General features: G+C 36.8%; 1 protein-coding gene across 9 annotated transcripts in view; it reads left to right on the forward strand.

Annotated features, from left to right (window-relative positions):
• Positions 1-12935, forward strand: part of HIBCH (3-hydroxyisobutyryl-CoA hydrolase) — an 88096-nt gene that overhangs the window by 27389 nt on the left and 47772 nt on the right. For all 9 annotated transcript variants that reach the window (XR_016394094.1, XM_089916564.1, XM_089916563.1 and 6 more), the window contains one exon: positions 2736-2788. Coding sequence is in view for 8 of the 9 variants with exons in the window: in XM_089916564.1 (XP_089772690.1) it covers positions 2736-2788 (53 nt within the window). In the remaining variant the exon portion in view is untranslated. The remainder of the gene's footprint in view (positions 1-2735; positions 2789-12935) is intronic.

A 12935-nucleotide genomic window follows, 5' to 3' on the forward strand; every position in this document is an offset into this window, starting at 1 on the left:
TCACTGGTTTTAATGATACTTCTATCATATATCAAGTTCTTATATGTGACCGGGTCTGTTTCTGGGCAGCTTTGTTCATTGGCCTATTTGTCTGTACATATGGTAAAACTACAGTGTCAAAATTATTATAGCTTTAAGATATGTCTGTCTCTGATAGGACAAGTTACCCTTGTTTTCTTTCAAGATTTTCTTGGCTACTCTTGGACTTTTGATTTTTCAAATGAATTTTTTTTTTGGTTTTTAAAAATTCAAGTGAATTTTAAAATTATTTTGATATTTAATAAGCTTATGCAGTCATCGCCATTAATCTGTTTTAGAACATTTTCATCAGATTGACTTTCATGTCCTTTCATAATGTTTTATAATTTTCTCCATAAAGAAAAAAAAAGATTTTTTAAGTGTTATTTTTAGACAGCTTATTTTTTTTGTTACTACATTTAATAGTAATTTTTCTTATTACATTTTCTAATTGACTATTTCTAGCATGTAGAAATGCTTTTGATTTTAGTATTTTGTTCTTACATCCAGCAACCCTGCTGAAATTTATTATCAGTTCTAATGATGTTTCTGTAGGTTCTCTTGGCTTTTCTACATTGGTAATTCTACCATCTACACGTAATTTTTTTCATCTCTTTCCAGTCTGTATACTTATGACTTTTCTTGTTATATTTTGGCTAGGACCTCTATTATAATGCTGAATGATTGTGGTGTTGTCTTATTTCTGATGTCCATGGGAAAGCTTTTAAAATTTCATTCTTTAGTATATAATCATTTTATAGACACTTTTTACCAAGTTACAGATGTTACTTCTATTTCAAATTTGTTAGGGGTATTTTCTTTTGTTTGTTCAGTTGTAGTGGTCCAGTACTTAAGCATCCACTTTTCTGACTTTTTCTCTTCCTCTCATGGGTAGGAGCTTACTGAGTTTTAGGATCAGCAGATAGAGTTTTTCTAGCTATGTTTTACAAATCATATAGCTCTTCCTACCGTGAGGCTTTATGCAGGTATTAACTCATAGCATGTTATGTGTGGCCCATGTTATTCCTGACTCAGAACAGATACACACACACACACTCACTCATAACCTTTGGCTGTAGCTTCCACACAGCTATTAGCTCTGAGTTTATTTGTTTCTGGCACCTGTGGATTTCCCTTGTTTGGCTTTGAACTTGGATATACATTGACAAAAAAATTTTTCTCTAGAATTTTTATGTCTTTGAGGTAGGAGTGGGGAGACGAGGCTGTTTCCCAATTTAACTCAGTGAGCCACATTGAATGGAGAGCTCTCATTTCTTTGAGTCTATAGTTCTACAGGTCAGGTTTTACTTAGGATGTTTTATTCATTCTAAAAATTCATACCAGCGCTGTCCAATAGTACTTTCTGTAATGACAAAAGTATTCTGTTTCTGTGCTGTGCAGTATGATCACTACTAGCCACACATGGCTAATGAGCACTTGAAATGGGGCCACTGTGATCAGTAAACTGAATTTTACCTTTGTTTAATGGTAGTTAATTATAATCTAAATAACTACATTTGGCTATTGGCTACTATATTAGACAGTGCAGTTCTATACTAAATAAAAGGAGAGGGGCAAAAACCTCTAAGCAGTTTGAGAAGAGTTTGGTAAAATGCTAATATACAGAGAGAAAGCCTTCCAGATATAATCTCTATACATTGTAATGACATATTTTAGTCGTTAAGGAATTTGACAGATTCTGGCCTTGTGTTCCTGCATCAATTAGCTTCTGATATTTCGTATCTAAAATATATGCATCTGTAGCTGAAATGGTATATTTGTATGCATGTCCACTCCAATCAATAGAGATATTTGTTTCCATTGTTTCTAGGGAATTATAGTTAAAAATTGAGGGCTGTGGAAGTCCTTGTGAATGTTAAATTAGAATTGTACTTCAGTGGCTCATTTGGCAGATTGGGAATATTTATAGAATTGCTAGATGGATCAAAACTGTACTTTTATATTTGTCTTTGGTAAGGAAGTTATATTGGCAACAAGCTGTAATAGAAGTACAGTGATTTATATTATGTTGTGCGCAACTTCCTCTTCAGAGAGAAAGGAACTGAGTAAAAGTTTACAGGATTTTTGAGCTGGAAGGAACTTCTGAGGCAAGTCTCATCATTTAATAGATAGGGAAACTTATCTATATATTATATACATGATATACAGATGTATGATAGGCATATATATGTATAACTTACATGCATATATGTGTATACACATATATATATTGAATTGCCAGTATATAAGTATCTAATGCCAGTATATATATTAAATATAGTTGAATTGCCAGTTAGTGACAAAGCTGAGACTAAAATTTGGGTCTTTTAACTCCCAGTCCTTGCTTTTTCCTGTAATCCAGATACTTCTTTAGATGTATAGAAGACAAATTATGTTCTTTAAAATACAACTGTGTTACATAAACATCAGTGGCTTATAAGGCAAATATTGTTTTTCTCAATAGTTGAGTTATATAGGCTTTCATCTGTTTCAAATTGAGGTGTTGAGTTTTTCATAATAATGAATAGATGATCAGGATTGTGTATGGACTGATGTTTTAAAAAGAACATATTTTATAAGCCATATGTTTAGTCTACTTTGATATTTCTTGCAAAAATTTCTTAGGGAAAATACTCAGAGTTCATGTAACATGTGATTTTTGGAAAAATAAAATGTATTTTAAGCATTGTAACTAATTACAGCTCTGTTTCTTTTAGATTCTTGCCAAAAACCGTATATTGCACTTATTCATGGAATTACAATGGGTGGGGTAAGTAGACTGTTTACTCTTATCATTGTTATGTGAGCTATATTAAAAATAAGTTAATTATTAAACAGAAGTGAGACAATGAATGTAATACAATAGAAGTTGAAACAAATCATGTTTGGAGCTTTGCAGGTTTGGGATATAATATTTGCTTCACCCAAAAATATACGTTCTTAATTATGTTCTATGCTATTTCAGCTTCTTGAATTAGCTTTCTTAACTAACAAAATTGATTCTTTTTTTTCTTATGTAGAGCCCTTTTTCTACTTATAAGTAAACAGATTGCTTTCAACAGCTTCAGAAAAGAAACTGGAATGTTGAGGGTTTTTTAGACTCTGAATAGTGGAGATGTGGTTCCTAAGTTATATCTACTGCACAAAATCTCACCTTAGTGAAAGTGTTTGGATACTTTTTGAAGCTCTCTGAAAGTGCATTTCTATCAGTTGACAAATCTTTGTAATAGCACAGATGCAAAAATAAATAAATCTTAGATTTCACTGGCTTTGAATAGTTTTATAGGGAGTTGGAGAGAACATGAAATAATTACAGAAAAAGTGTTCCAATGTGTGGCACGCTACAACAAAGACAAGCCTTTAAAGAAGTGAGAGGTCAGAATAGGTCTTCATGGCAGGAAGAGGTAGGATTGAAGAAGGTAGTAGGAAGCTGAAGGGTGGAATTTCAAAGATTGAACTTAAGTATTTCAAACATTTAGTCATTGGGAGATGTCCCCCTCTTTCTAGGAAAACCACACACTAGATGAAGTCTCTTGGGCACTTGGAATTGCTTAGATCTTTCTTTTTGAGTTTGTTTTATTGAAGTATAGTTGATTTACAATATTGTGTTAATTTCTGCTATACAGCGAAGTGATTCAGTTATACATATATATATATATTCTTTTTCATATTCTTTTCCCTTATGGTTTATGACAGGATATTGAATACAGTTCCCTGTGCTATACAGTGGGACCTTGTTGTTTATCCATTCTGCACATAATAGTTTGCATCTGTTAATCCCACACACCCTATCCATCAGAACTGCTTAGATCCTGCACATCATTTTGGGAAAGGGCTTCCATTAGCACCTGTGGTTAGGAGCAGGATCAAGGGCAGTCTGTACCTCTCAGCTTGTGGCAGGTACTGAGCGTGAGTTGATTGTGCTTTCTTTGTCAATGAAGTGCTAAGATGGGAAAAATAAGAGCTCCCTGAAAAAATTCTGCAGAACAAAAGGAAGGAACATAATCTGAAGCTTTGAAGGAAGAGCCCCCTATGAATGTGAAACGAACCAGAAAAAAATGAAAACAAACAAAAAAACATTGGGCATACTTAATAACATGTAAAATGATGTGGCTCCAATGAAATAGGAAAGACAGCCCATAAGTAGACAACAAGCTTAGGTGAAAGGGCAGCAGGTTACAAGGGGGAACAGGCAACATAGGAAGGATGGCTGGAAACTAAAATGCAATAGCAGAACCTGACATTCCACTTTGAAGGTCATAGATAAGAAGGAGTTGAATTTCATATTACAGTTAATGAACTTGTGTCTGTGGAGGACAAACTTGAGAAGCTCTCACCAAGAAAGGACAAGGATAAAAATGATGAGAACAAACATTAGTCAAAGTCTAAGGGTGGAGCCCAGCAGTATGTGTTTTAATAAGTCCTCCAAGTGATTGAGTCATGTTAAGTGGGAACTAGTGCCCAAGACATCGATTGTATGTAATGAATTAACTGCATTCATATTTCTGCCCTGTGATTCTAGAATGGTACCAGTTACATACCATGCTTGGAAAAACTGACAAAATAGTTAAGTCTTTTGCAGTGATCTCTGGCTCAGATGACGAGCCCCTCAGTGAGAAAGGTTCTTTTATATTACATATTGTCAGCCCTGCCCCTAAAAAAAAAACAAAACCTACGTGTCTTTTCTATCAGGTCTGCCACCTACAACTCCCCATATGTACTCTACATCTAATTCATCTTTAAAGACTGAAAGTTCTCCCCTATATTTTTTAACAGTCTTAAATACCACTATGATTAGATGTGATTTTTTTCTTTCATTGACTCAATCTTTACTCCAAATTTGGCATTTATTCTTTATTGTCAGTTATTATGAAATATGCCCAAGTATATTAGATGGTCTATAAAGGTGAGGACTACTTTTTTTTAGCATGCTCATAACAACTAGGGAATGCACAGTATATATTTAATAAATTATTTTAAAAATTCTGCTTTAAAAAACATCTTTGTAGCCTTTGAAGGAGTAAAATTTACAGACTGGAAGTGAATCAGTTCTTTTTTCTTGTAATGGGATTTTATATGTATCTTGGTTTTGAAGACTAACTTTTCATGTCTCATTTACAAACGTTGCTTAATATAAGACTCAGTGAACTCTAGCTTTTGAAAATGTAATCCTCTAGATCTTTGGCTCTCAACCTTGGCTGCATTTTAGAATCACTTGAGAGTCTTTCAGAAACCCTGGTGCCCAGGCTTTACTTACCTCCCGAACCATTAATCACATATTAGAGCAGGACTCGGGTATTTTTAAAGCTCCCTTGTAATCCCAATGTGAAACTAAGGTTAGGAACTGCTGAACTACTAGCGATTCCCAACTAGTGTATAGTTCAGTGTTAGCTGTGGACCTTTTTCAAAAAGGCAGTGGTTCTCACAGGTTAGCTCATATCAAAATCCAAGGGCTGGAAGGCAGTGGTTCTCACAGGTTATCAGAATCCAAGAGCTTGTTAAAAGGCAGACTCGGGACTTCCCTGGTGGTGCAGTGGTTAAGAATCTGCTTGCTAATGTTGGGGACACGGATTTGATCCCTGGTCTGGGAAGATCCCACATGCCGCAGAGCAACTAAGCACGTGCACCACAACTACAGAGCCTGCGCTCTAGAGCCCACGCACTGCAACTACCGAAGCCTGTGCGCCCTAGGGCCCACGTGCCGCAACTGCTGAGCCCACGTGCCGCAACTGCTGAGCCCACATGCTGCAAATACTGAAGCCCGCGCGCCTAGAGCCCATGCTCCACAACAAGAGAAGACACTTCAGTGAGAACCCCGCGCACCACAACGAAGAGTAGCTCTCGCTCGCCGCAACTAGAGAAAGCCCGCGCACAGCAACAAAGACCCAACACAGCCAAAAATAAAATATAATAAAAAAATAAATAAATAAAGGTGGACTTAAAAAAAAAGGCTGACTCCTCTCACCCCCGCCCCAGTTCCAGTTTAGTCAGTTTGAAGTGTGGCCTAAGAATTTGCATTTCTAAAAGTTCCCAGATGATGTTGATGATGCTCGTGATAGTGGGGGTGCCTCACTTTAGGAACCACTGCCATAAAGTGTTGAGAACATGCAGTTTGTTAATTCAAAAGGCCTTTATTTTCAGAATTTTTAGTAGAATTTTAGTATTATAGGTAATTGTTTTATGGATATGTTTTAAATCCTAATATAAAAGTATGAGACTAAGCTAGGGCAAATATAGCTTATGAAGAGGTAGCCAAATAGTTTTGTCTCTGTCTTTATCTTGATTCTGATCAATGAATTGTTTCTTATAAGAAAGAATTATAAGAAAACTTGAACAATCCAAAAGATGGCGCCATAGAGCTTGATTTTTATTTAATTTTATTTTTTACTATAGAAAAAAATATTTTTCCAGCAATGAAAGTGACAGTTTTACTGTCTCTTGTTGTTTACCATGAAGAGTAACACAGCACTTTGTAGAGGGGATAACTAAATTCTATTATGTTTCAGATTTCAGAAATTCAAATGTTTACTTGATATTTTGGTATACAGTAAAATAAAAATGTTTCTGAGTGGTTCTCCACTTGGTTAATTAAAAGTATGTAAGATTATGTCATTACAATGTTTTTTGAAAGAGACGAAAATTTTTTTGAATAGCAATTTGAAAGAATAATTCATTGTTTCCTAAAAAGGAAGAATTTTAATTTCCTTTACCCTTTATTTAAAAAATCTAGTCATATTTTCTCAAGTTAATATATAACGGAAAGGCAAATTTGCTTTAAAAGTTAAAATTAATTTTAAGTAGCTATAGAACAGAAAAAATTCTTATTTTTATTCTGTATGTGTAGTACTGCCTACATTTCCCTCCCAACTGAATTGGATTTAAAAAACTTTTAAGTTTCTTTCCTTTTCCTTCTTCCCTTTCTTTGTCCCTTCCTCTCTCCCTTCCTCCCTTTTCTCTTCCCACCAATGCATTTTACAGTAGAAACAAAATTAGCTCCCCCAAGCCAACTCAAAATATGTTTACAATATGGTATTGTTTTTGTGTTTCTCAAAGTGTCCTAAAGATGCTGCAAGCAAAAGCGTTTTGTGATCAATATAATGGAAAATTAAAAGTTTTAAGGCATACTTTAGAAGGGGTATACTCTAATGAATAGAGAAGGAGTGGGAACTGGATTGGAAACAGTGAGCATATACAATCTCCAAAAGACTTTTTGGGATACAAACCAGCCACGTGGAAAACTGACTAGTGCTCAGTTAAATGGGAGCTACTGAATCAGATTGAGTTTAGCCACAATTAATGTCACTGAGACATGTTCTTATGAGAAGAATTACTACAAAATGATGTAGTATTTGCATATAACCTATGCATATCCTCCTATATACTTTAAATCATCTCTGGGTTACTTATACGGTGTAAATGCTGTGAAAATACAATGTAAATAGTTGCTGTTGTACAGCAAAATTCAAATCTTGCTTTTTGGAACTTTCTGGAGTTTTTTTCTCAATATTTTGAATTCACAGTTGGTTAAATCTGCAGGTATGGAAGGCTGAGTGTATTTTGGATATTAATCCCCTGATCAGTTATATGGTTTGCAGATATTTCCCCCCATGTCATAGGTTGCCTTTTCATTTGTTGATGATTTCCTTTGCTGTGTAGAAGCTTCTATTTGATGCAGTTCACGTTTATTTTTGCTTTTTTGCCTTTGCATTTGGTGTCAGTCCCCCAAATCATTGCCAAGACCAGTATGAAGGAGCTTATTCCTTATGTTTTCTTCTATGAGTTTTATGATTTCAGGTCTTACATTCAAGTCTAATCCATTTCGAGCTGATTTTTGTGTATAGAGTGAGGTCTAGTTTCATTTTTTTCCATGTGGATATCTGGTTTTCCCAACACCATTTATTGAAGAGACATTCCTTTCCCCATTGTATATTCTTGATTCCTTTGTTGAAAATTAATTGACCATATTGTGTAGTTTTATTTTGGGGCGCGTTCTCTCTCTCTCTCTCTCTCTCTTTTTTTTTTTTTTTGGTTCCACGGGTCTATGTGTCTGTTTTTATGCCAATACCATAGTGTTTTGATGACTGTAGCTTTATAATATGATTTGAAGTCAGGAAGTGTGATGCTTCCAGCTTTGTTTTTCTTTCTCAAGGTTTTTTTTGCTATTTGAGGTCTTGATTATTCTGTATCTGTGAAAAATGCCATTGGAATTTTGACAGAGATTACATTGAGTTTGCAGATTGCTTTGGGTAGTATGGACATTTAAACAATATTCATCCGATCAGTGAGCACAGAATATCTTTCCATAATATGTGTCTTCTTCAATTTCTTTCATCAATGTCTTAGAGTTGTGAGTGTATAGCTCTTTCACCTCCTTGGTTAAATTTATTCTTAGGTATTTTATTCTTTTTGATCCAATTGTAAATGGGATTGTTTTCTTAATTTCTCTCTCTGAAAGTTATTTGTGTACAGAAACACAACTGATTTTTGTGTATTAATTTTGTATCCTGCAACTTTACTGAATTTGTTTACTAGTTTTTAACATTTTTTTGTGACATCTTTAGGGTTTCCTATATATAATATCATGTCATCTTCAGGTAGTTTTACTTCCTTTCTGATTTTGATCCTTTTATTTATTCTTTTTGTCGAATTGCTCTGGCTAGGACTATTCTGTGGTGAATAAAAGTGGTGAGAGTGGGCATCCTTGTCTTATTCCTGATCATAGAGGAAAAGCATTTAGCTTTTCACTGTTGAGTATGTTAGCTGTGGGCTTGTCATATATGGACTTTATTATGTTGAGGTACATTCCATCTATACCTAATTTGTTGAGGCTTTTTATCATAAAAGAATGTTGAATTTCATCAAATGCTTTTTCTGCATCTATTGAGATGATTATATGATTTTTATCCTTCATTTTGTTAATGTGGTGCATCATGTTGATTTCACATATGTTGAACCATTCTTGCATCTCAGGAGTAAATCCTACTTGATCATGGTATATGATTCTTTTAATGTATTGTTGAATTTAGTTTCCTGATATGTTGTTAAGGATTTTTCCATCTGTGTTCATCAGGAATATTGTCCTGTAATTTTCTTTCCTTACAGCATTTTTGTCTGATAAGAACGGTAGACATTCTTATTGCTAAGGCTGCTTGTGTAGATCAAGGTTACTTGATTTCAGATACATGAATATGAGACAGGTATGCATTGAACTCTGATTCTTATTTGTCCTTTGTCGGTTTAAGGTGGAAGCAGCCAGTTGTTAACTGGGATGAAACTAGACCTGAAACAAATGTGCAAAGATAAAGGATGATCAGTCAGGGACTTCCCTGGCAGTCTAGTGATTAAGAATTTGCCTTCCAATGCAGGGGGTGCAGGTTTGATCCCTGGTCGAGGAGCTAAGATCCCACGTGCCACCCGGTCAAAAAACCAAAACATAAAACAGAAGCAATATTGCAACAAATTCAATGAAGACTTTAAAAATGGTCCACATCAAAAAAATCTTAAAAAAAAAAAAAAAGATGATCAGTCAGAGACTAAAGGAAGGTACTGCAGTGCAGTTGCCCTGGGAACTAAAAATAAAAGGACTATACTGACAGGCAAAGTTGTGTTGTGGAGAAAGCAATAAAATATATTAAGAGAGGAAGAATAATCAGATAAAAAAGGATATGGGGAATTCCCTGGCGGTACAGTGGTTAGGACTCGGCGCTTTCACTGCCAGGGTCCAGGTTAGATCCCTGGTCAGGGAACTAAGATCCTGTGGCATGGCCAAAAAATAAGATATGAAAAAGAGCCTCCTTTAAGACTGAAGATTAATAACATGGCAGGATCTGTGAAAGGAAGAATAGAGAAGAAATTTCCCTTGGATTTCTAAGTGTTCAGAATATGTACTTATGTGCATTCATTTTCAGTTGTGTTCACTGTTGGCATTTCTCCAAGCCTGGATGGATATCTTTTTCTTGATAGAGAAGGGAAGGTGCCTCCCTTTCCCCCATGGGGTTCTCTCTACTTAGATTTCCTTCTGCTTTATTAGGGGAGAGTAAGGGTTGCTTTTAGTTGCAGAATTTCTCATAATAGATTTTTAGGGTTATTTAGTTTCTCAGTGAGCCTTTTTCATAGGTAAGCATTGGGTTCTATTTTTCAGTACACAATGGATTACCCTCTAACAAATGTTCCTATGCTGTTTAACTCCATCTCATCCCTTGTCTGTCTTATTAGATAGAGCCCTTTATTCTCTCCTTGCCTCTGCTCTTTTCACCCTGGCTTTTAGCCCAAACATATCTAAGTAGAGAATTGGAAAGTGCTTCCATTTACTAACCAGGAACTTGGCTTTCCTGCCTACCCCTGCCCCATCTCCATCCCCATTTTAAGGTATTGATTTCTGGGAAGTAGAACTTTTACTTTCCAGGAGTGTGGGTATTCTTGGCAACTTTCACAGACTTGCAGATTCTCAGATCTACAGGGAGTTCTTTTCCATTTCCTTGGCCATTTCCTGTGGGCATATTGGTCAGGTTTTTGGTTCATTTCCTTTTTAAATGTGAAAGCACCCTAGGTTCTTGGTCAAGTGGCAGGCACCTTTCCTCTGTGCCATTCTCATCCTGCCTCCATTTTATCCCCACTATGTTGGGTTGGATGATTTGTGGTCTAGGGGGCTCTGTGTCTTATTGAGGAGGCATCAGATTATTTCACAGAGAAGAAAGGGGCAGAGGAGCTCCTTTTGGCCATAAAATGAGCTCATTCTCCTAAGGATATATGGAGGTAGGAGATTTGAGACTAACTAGAGGTTCATTATGATTTTAGCAATAATATGAGGTTGTTCTCAGCTATTTCACCCAACCAGCAAAAATTACTGGATATCTGCTATGTACTAGATACTGGTTAGGCTCTAGGGATAGAATAGTGAGCAAGATAGATATATTTTCTTTCCTTATGGACCTTACTGTCTTGTGAGGCAGGTACAGAGTCGTCTGGGAATACATAAGAGTACCGGCCTCAACTGTGTATGTATGTCTGAGTACTTTAGTGATGGAGATGGTGTAGGGAAAGCACCCTGGAGGAAGTTTTATTTAAGCTGAGACTTAAAGAGGAATCAGTCAGGGACAAACAAGGTGGGATAGTGGAGGAATGCGCTATGGTTGGTACAAGCGTGTTAAGGGGTTGATGCAGTGTAGAAGAATAGTGTGTGAGTGAGAAGATAATAGTATATGTGAAGATGAGAGAATTCATGTTTGGGAAAGTTAAGTGTGCCTAGATTTGGGAGTATGAAGGAGATAGCAGTTCAGTTCTGAGGTTAGAGAGGTAAGCAAGAAGCCAGATCAGTCCTCTTAGATATAAGATGTTTATCCTAAGATCAAGAGGGAGAGCCTTTTTTTTTTTTTCTGTACGCGGGCCTCTCACTGTTGTGGCCTCTCCCGCTGCAGAGCACAGGCTCCGGACGCAAAGGCTCAGCGGCCATGGCTCACGGGCCTAGCCTCTCCGCGGCATGTGGGATCTTCCCGGACCGGGGCATGAACCCATGTCTCCTGCATTGGCAGGCAGACTCCCAACCACTGCGCCACCAGGGAAGCCCAGGGAGAGCCATTTTAAAGTGCTTTTAGCCAGGAAAATGGCTTGAATGGTGCATTTTAGACAGAGAACTCTCTTGTGGGAGGAACAGGTTGTAGGGAGGTTAGGATTGGTTGTAAAGAGATTATTCAGGAAGCTCTTGCAGGGATCCAGGTGGGAGATTATGGTGATTTTGAACTAGCATGGAGATAATGAAGGGGGGCGGAAATTAGATAGATTTAAGGGAGATACTTAGGAGGAGACTTGGTGGGATTTGATGATGTATTGGATGTGAGAGATAAAGGGGAGAAGGAGGCAAGGATGACTTCCAGGTTTCTAGACTGGGCAGTGGGCTGAATGGTGGACTGTTTACTTAAGATTCAGGAAAAAGTGTGGCTGGGGAGTGGGTTGGGGAGAGTGAAGGGAGATGAGTTTAATTTGTTAGGTGTGAAATACCTGTGGGCTTATCCACGTGGGAGTGTTTTGTCTGAACAAAAGTGTTTTGTCGGTTATGCACATCTGGAATTCAGGGTGCTGCTTGGGCAGGAAGTATAACTTTAGGACTTACAGAGGCACAGTATGCTCCAAAGTGTGTGCTTCTGCAACATGAATTAGCTCATAAGTGATTGGTAAATGGGAAAATGATGTTAGGATAATGCAAAAATTATATTGATTCATATGCAGTTTTTTCTAGGCAAGGGGAGATAGGATAGTGGCAGTAGATATATAATCATCTAGACAGGAAAAGAGTGCTTAATTACCTCAGTTGCTGTACTGTGAATAGGCATTCTCTTGTCTGTATTTTAAGAAAATTAAAAAAAAAACCCACACAAACAAATGCCTGTTTCTGGGTGGACCTCCACCGTAAGGTGAACCCTCAACTCTTGGCACTTGGTGTTTAATGGCGGTCCCACTGGCTTATAGCTGCACTTACACTGCTTTGTCTCAGCATGTGCCAGTCCTGCTCTGATTAAAGTATTGCCATTCTTTCCACTTTATTGTTGTGCATTTTAAGTATCTGCACTGGCATTCTCTGTTCATATTGAGCTGGTGGTCCTAATCAAGTCCCTGGCCTGCGACCATTTATACTTTCTGTTAGCACTCAGAATACAAAGTTGCATAGGTTTTGAGTGGACTTCCGAAACTCTATTTTTCTTAGAAGCTCTGTGCAGTTTTGTAGAGCCTGAGGATTTTTTTCAGTAACTCATCATGTTATAGCAGAGAAACTTGTATTGAAAATTTGTCAGTAGAAAAGATAATGCAAGGAAATGTGACAGAAATAGAGTGACAACCAAAGTAAGTCCAGAATGGAATACAAAAAAATGTTTATTGGCCAGAGGCAGAACAAGGAACCTATAAAAGACACTGAAAAAGTG

The sequence above is a fragment of the Delphinapterus leucas genome, chromosome 8 (assembly GCF_059928025.1).
Source record: "Delphinapterus leucas isolate spDelLeu-1000000601 "Yukka" chromosome 8, BTC_Dleu_Yukka2, whole genome shotgun sequence".
NCBI lineage: Eukaryota > Metazoa > Chordata > Mammalia > Artiodactyla > Monodontidae > Delphinapterus > Delphinapterus leucas.